This window comes from Oryzias melastigma, linkage group LG8 (assembly GCF_002922805.2).
Source record: "Oryzias melastigma strain HK-1 linkage group LG8, ASM292280v2, whole genome shotgun sequence".
Classification (NCBI taxonomy): Eukaryota; Metazoa; Chordata; class Actinopteri; order Beloniformes; family Adrianichthyidae; genus Oryzias; species Oryzias melastigma.
In genome coordinates this window covers 12,293,511-12,300,123 of record NC_050519.1, presented here as the reverse complement: position 1 = coordinate 12,300,123, position 6,613 = coordinate 12,293,511, and the positions used below count along the sequence as shown (strand labels likewise).

The 6,613-nt window shown below is 37.6% G+C and overlaps 2 protein-coding genes across 3 annotated transcripts in view; one reads left to right on the top strand and one right to left on the bottom strand.

Annotated features, from left to right (window-relative positions):
- The window catches only part of cacng5b (calcium channel, voltage-dependent, gamma subunit 5b), a 9,055-nt gene extending 6,740 nt beyond the window's left edge, over positions 1-2,315 (top strand). For both annotated transcript variants that reach the window (XM_024271380.2, XM_024271379.2), the window contains one exon: positions 376-2,315. In XM_024271380.2, coding sequence (XP_024127148.1) covers positions 376-636 — 261 coding nt within the window. In that variant the 3' untranslated portion in view covers positions 637-2,315. The remainder of the gene's footprint in view (positions 1-375) is intronic.
- Positions 1,767-6,613, bottom strand: part of LOC112146449 (cytohesin-3) — a 33,184-nt gene continuing 28,337 nt past the window's right edge. Inside the window, exons 11-13 of the mRNA XM_024272282.2 lie at positions 6,133-6,204; positions 5,729-5,883; positions 1,767-3,795 (exon numbers count right to left, since the gene is read on the bottom strand). Coding sequence (XP_024128050.1) covers positions 3,723-3,795; positions 5,729-5,883; positions 6,133-6,204 — 300 coding nt within the window. The 3' untranslated portion in view covers positions 1,767-3,722. The remainder of the gene's footprint in view (positions 3,796-5,728; positions 5,884-6,132; positions 6,205-6,613) is intronic.

Sequence of the window (6,613 nt, the reverse complement as noted above, 5' to 3'; positions counted from 1 at the left end):
AGAAATACATAGACAGTAATTTTTACTTCTATTTATTTTTAGGTTAGTACCAGATAGTAACTAAAAAAAAAAATGTTTTCCTAAAAATTAAAGAAAAAAAATCTAAAAAAAATACCAACTGGTGCTCACCAGTTACTAGCTGTTCTTTTAACTTGAATTTTTAGGAAAAAACTTTTTTCCCCTATTTTTTTTAATATTTTTTTTTTTACTTCACTTTTTCTTCTATGTCCCTTTAGGGGCTCCGTACCTTGGGGACTAATAAACACAATCAATATTTAAAAAAAAAATGTTTTCTAAATGAACATGCAGTTAAAGAGTTGAATAAAGTAACTAAACTCTGAAACTGTACAAATGTTGGACGTCTCCTTCTTGCAGAGTGCAGGCGTCATGTCTGTCTACCTGTTCATGAAGCGCTACACAGCAGCTGAGATCTACCAACCTCGCCACCCCAACTTCTACCGCCCTCGCCTCAGCAACTGCTCCGACCACTCCGGTCAGTTCCTCCACCCAGAGGCCTGGTCGCGTGGGCGGAGCCCCTCGGACATCTCCAGCGACACCTCCCTTCAGATGAGTGCCAGCTACCCTGCCCTCCTCAAATGTCCCGACTACGACCAGGTGTCATCGTCACCTTGCTGAGGATGAGGAATTACTATTGAAGATGGTCTGAAAGAAAAAGTAAAAAATGTTAAACAGCTGTAATTTTTTTTTTCATTATAAAAGCTTTTAAATTGTTCTTTTTTTTTTCAAAATAAAGCACGTTTAACAACACTTTGTCTGCAAATAATAGATCAAAGGACAAACTATGAATTCAACCTGAATTTAATTTGTAATCTAGTATTGTTGGTGCATTTACCTTTCAGTGCCTCTTCAGTCGTTTTACTTTTCAAAATAAGAGCTTTGTTGCTCTACAGCTTAACATAGAGTTTTCTGAAGTAAAAAGTCATTTGGTTTAGTAAAAAGATAATGCTAAAATCCTGGATTTAGGTAAAAACCTGCAAATAGACATCTCAAAAATCAAGAATTTCAACAAACTGGATGAAACACACAGGAAGTCCCACCCTGTGCTCTGCAGTTGCAAAATTGCAGCAAAGAGGATTCCTTGATGTGTAATTTAATTTTTTTTAATGATTATCATAAAATATGATGTTTAAAAAATATATCATGCTAAATACATTAAATGTATGTATTTGTTGGCAGGAATCTTATCCTGTAAATGTTTCTCTCCCCAATTTTTCTTAGAGATTCTGTTTCTGTTGTCTCATTAACAGTCTAAATGGGACATTTACGCTAAATAATGTTCGATTTTTTTCCTGATTTATTCAAATTTTCTCCTTTTTTGTACTGATTACACACAAGTAGCTGCTGCATCTTGATTGTTGATTTTCCTATGATTTTCACGGTGTACCCTGTATTTTAGAAATGGATTTGGGGCATAAAGGGAAGAAATAATAAAAGGTTATCTTTAAACAGTTTGTCTGATCTTTTAAAACAGCTGAAGTTTCGTGGAGTGACCAGTAGAGGGCACCCTCTCCCCACATATGCAACTTCAAAATAAGAGTTTTAAGCAATTTCACAGCATCACATCATGTTTCACCTGATCCGGTGCGTTTTCCTTCTGTTTATGTTGATCTACCTGGTAGTTTTCAGTCAAATGCCTCAACATGTAACTTCTCTGCAAGGCTGTGACTGTCAAAATGTCTGAGAAAATATTTCTGCAAACAAGTAGGTCAAGGGAAAATGAATAATTAACACGCCAAGAGTCTGTGTTAAGCTTTATGTATACTTTATGTAGATACACATAATGTACAATGTAACCATTACATTTTTTTTTTTACAGAGAATATAAAAGTTAATGCAACTACACGCCCTGACAAGGCAATAGAAGATAATATTTGTGCCCTGACCACAAGGCTTTCTGGTTCATTTACAATCACGTAGAAAACTATTGGTATTTTTTGACATTATCAATTCTATTTTTCATCATCGCTGATATTCCTTTAGTTATTAACATCAAACATATTCATTATAGCTTCATCATAAAACACAAGCTTGTCCTGCTCATCAGTCATGGCTTTTTTTAACAGCTTTGTCACAGTTATGCAGCAATAATGTCTTCATCCTAATCAACATCCCGTAGCTTCTGATGACTTTGTTTAAGGCTTTTGCAAACAAGACCCCAAACTTGTTACACAGAATGTGCATACTACAACAACCACACGGTATTTCTACATGCATAACTTAAGCATACGTTGTGTAACGTTTACAGGTAGTTTTAAAACCATTTCACGAATAAAAATAAATACAAAAAAAAAAAAGACCCCAAAAGATTATTTGTACAGAAATTCTTAAATTGGAACATAAAAGCAAGCAAGAATTATTACAAACTGAATGCAAACAGGATCACAACTACACAACAACCTGCACAAACAGGCAAAGACGCTATAAGAAAAGAGAAAAGAAAAAGCTTAGTTTGACTGGTACCTTTTGAGCCACTGCTTTTAAATCAACCCCACCTTTTGAAACGAAATACAAGTCAAATGAAAGTGCTTTTAGAGTTATGATCATAAATCCTTCTGTTTTTCTGAAACAGAAAAATATTGTTTTTGTCACATCTAAAGCTGAAATTTATATTTTCTGTTCTTCTGTCTTCATATAAATTAAAGATCCACAAAAAATATGCATCATATTCTGAATAGTGCAGTATTTCAAGATTTGAGCTGACAAATGATGATGACTTAAAAGTGAAGATTCATAAATGAATGACTTTCAGTGTGCATTTTCAAAATAAAAGCTGCAAGCTTAGCCTTAACTTAATGTTTTATTGTGAAATCCTAACAGATTAAAGCTGGCACTGACTGTTTATGAGGGACTATATTTCAATTGATAAAAAAACATAATTAATTAAGCTTTAAAATGATCATTTATATTTTTTTATAAAGCAGAGCGGTTGTGCTATGTAAAAATTTGGTAAATACGAACATTTTTTGGAATTATCCAGTTCTAAACCTTTCAAGAACCCTAAATTCTTGGCAAAAGAACGATTTTCTATGCAACTAAAATACAAAAACTTACATTTCAAAAGTCTCCCCTCCTCACAAATCGGTGAAATCAGCCCAGCTGATTTAACACCATAATCCCAAGTGAGCCAGCTTTTTCTGAGGTTACTCTGAGCAGGGCACCAGGGCAGAAGAATTCAGCACCAGAGTGAGAGGATGACACGATCCAGCTGGGGTCAGGCTGCATTCTCCCCCAGCACCATCCATCACACGTGTCCATCTGTCTCCTCGTCCTGCCTGCCCAGCGTCATCTGATTCCAAACGTGTTTTCATAAAGCACAGTGAAAGGAACACCTGCATCCCTTATGCAACCATACTAAAGATGGCGACGGCATGCACTCACACACACACTCACAAACAAACACAAACTGCTCTATAGTAACCCACATGCATGCATGTGCACCTGAAATATAACGGTTGTCCTTCAGAGAAATACAAAAACATGTTAAGACGATGAGTAGGGAGGTGGGATGAGCATGATGAGGGATCAGAAGCAAGTCCGATGGGCCAAATTTCCCTAAAATCCTGGAGTTTTGATGTCCCGTCAGACGTGTGCACATAATTTTTTGGGACAAAACACACATTTTTAGGGCTAAAGAGCCAGCTTTCCAGCATAAAGTTTAAGTTGATAAGAGGAGAGATGGAGGTCGGCAGGATTGTCTCTGGTCACTTCTTGTTGGCGATTCGCCTCTTCCTGGTTGCGAGCATGTCGTAAAAGGGGTCCCTGCTGATGCTGGCCCTAAAGGAGACAATCAGAGAAGCAAAACATGAAAAATAAACATAAACGTATGTTTGATATGGAAATGCAGGCACATTTGTACGGACCCCTGTCTTAAGTAGATCAAAAAAAAAAGTTTGTGCAGTGACCTAGTTTGGTTTCCATGGTTTCAGAGCCCTCGTTCCCTATTTTATTTTGCTGTTTTCTCTGGAACCCCCTTTCACAACTTCTCTCACCGAAGTCGCTGCCAAGAACGTAGTAGAACTGATAATCGCACACTTTTTCCCTCCCGCTCCCCTGCAGGTTCTTTTGGCCCGAAGGAGGGAAAACGACTCCGCTCCAAATTGCTGGCTTTTCTGCTTCCATTTTTCCGAGCGAAGAAGAGGCAAGCGTACAATGAGTGAGTCAGGAAGCCATTTGGACTCCAGCGAGAAGCCCAGTTCTGCAGCTGCAAAATCCTGTTAAGCATCAGCACAATGCAAGAAGAGGCTCACCCCCCCTCCACTGCAAATACCTTTGATTTCATTTTTAACGCCTCGCGCTAAAGAAACTGTCTGCATTCGATGACTACACCCTTTCATATATGTAAATATCATTTTGAACAACCTAGTTTTATGGAAAAATGACAGCTGGAGACGGATCGGATCAAAGCAAAGCTGCTGCGACTTTCTTTACCTTTCTGTCATTCCTGTCCCTTAACATTTTTCTTTTTGAGGGGCGGGGGTAAGCATTAAATTCAAATTGGCAGAAGGAATTGAAGATGTTGGCTCCGCATCAAGCGTCTCTGTGACTTATCGCACGCAGATTCTGTGATCAAATCTACTTAAGAGGGGGAAAATGATGATTTCCATAAAGAGTCTTTCATCTCCTCTAAAAAGGGGGTCCTCTTGGACCCCCTCTGGTTAAATGCAAGCCTGGTTACCCTCCACTGGTGTTAAAAAAAAAGGCATCAGCAGCTCTCCTGGACAGGTTTGCTGGCTCACCCCTGGTGCGCTATAAGCTGTGACTTATCCCTCATCATTTCTCCAGCGAAAACTCTTTTGTGGTATGGAGGGAGGACGAGGAGGAGGGGTTGCACTATATTTCCATACACAAGTGTAACGTTCTGCTGAGCCAAGTCTCTTTGACATTGCACCATCTTCTATGCAGGCGATTACAGAGCATCCTGAATTTAGGTCACTAACAGTGGGGTTATCATTTCGGTGGGAGCTATTTATGCATCCTACTGAGAAAAAGCACACTTTTAGCTGTTTGTTATTCTGTTCAAACCAAATGGGATAATAACATATAAATATTTAGAAAAAAAATCCAAACAACTGTGCTGTTTGTCATTTTGAAATATGTTGCAGAAGAACTCAGTGTGCTTTGCTCACATTGACACCATGACAGAAAAGTGCTACTGCTTTATAGATTTTTTTTTAAGTTCAAGAACATCTACATGTAGCTTAAAGACCCACTCACATGAAAATCGTATTTTTGGTGTTTTAAAATGTTCACGTAGCCTTTTTCTCAAGATGATGGACATATATAAAATAATTTAAGATTAAAACTGTGATTCTGAGTATTTTTTTAATTCAAACTGTTTGATCACTCTGATATTACTTGCTACGCTAATGTTAGCTTTGGGTCGTGACCACAATCTAGAAGCCAATTTCTACATAAATGATGTCTTAAAAAAAACACACTTTTTTTGCTATAAACTGCATAATCATAGTTGAAAGACCATAGGGAACAGTTTTACAATTAAAAACAATATAGTTGGAGTGGGACTTTAATATTAAACCAACAGCAAATTTAGTTTAATTTTAATTCCAGAATGAAAAAAAAATCTTAAATAACTAATTTTTGTGTAATTTTTATTTAGGATAAAAATATTGGGGAAAAAATCCTGAGAATCGACTAAATCTCAGTTTAACATCTGACAAATACTCACATTTGTACCAAAAAATCTTACTTGATGGATTTAATCCACTCTTCCTTCTCCTCAGCTGTAGGAGCTGATATCCTGTACACCACATGGTTGCCCTCGACAACCCGCCCGTCTGCTTCCGTCTTGCAGGCTTTGATCACCTGGCCTTTGTGATTTGGATTGTACAGCTCAAAACAGTTCTGGATGTGATGGCAAAGCACATGGATAGTTTCAGTCAGCAGAGGAAATGTTGATTAGGAGGGATAAAAAGAATATTTATAGTGCGGGACTAATGAGTGTCCAGGATTTTAACACGATTCGGACACAACTTCTGGGAAACTTCTAGGGCACTGGATTTTGGAATTGTACATCTAAAACAGCATATATACTGCACTAAGTAGAGAGGAAATTCAGACACGACTTTTGGTATCTGATAAATTAACACTCACAGGTTTTCTGGGCTCATCCACCTCCCTGATGCTGAGATTCTCCAGTGGGATGATCCCGCGAGGCTCTTTGTCCTAACAGGGAAAAAAGGAAGAATAACAGCAAAGTTATACAAGTCGATTCGAGTGAAAATCTAACAAAAAAACGAGATGATGCAGCCCAACTAGAATAAAAACAGATGCGGGGAAAAATAAAAGCAAAAAGGATGGATCCTGTTGCCCAACATGTATCTTTAAATATGTGGCAACAACATATGTGAAACATTGAGGATCAGACTGTTTTAGTGCTTTATTGCATCACCTCCTTTTGAAACCTGCAGAGTGTTTTTGATTGAGGTTAATGTCATGATTTTGTTTTTATACAGTATCACATTTCAGATCTAGATCGTCTTGGTGACATAAATATGATTTGTGGTTTTAGGAGCACATGTCCTTAAACTTGCATTTGTTGAGTCTCAATTTTGCATCGAAATTAAGAGATTTT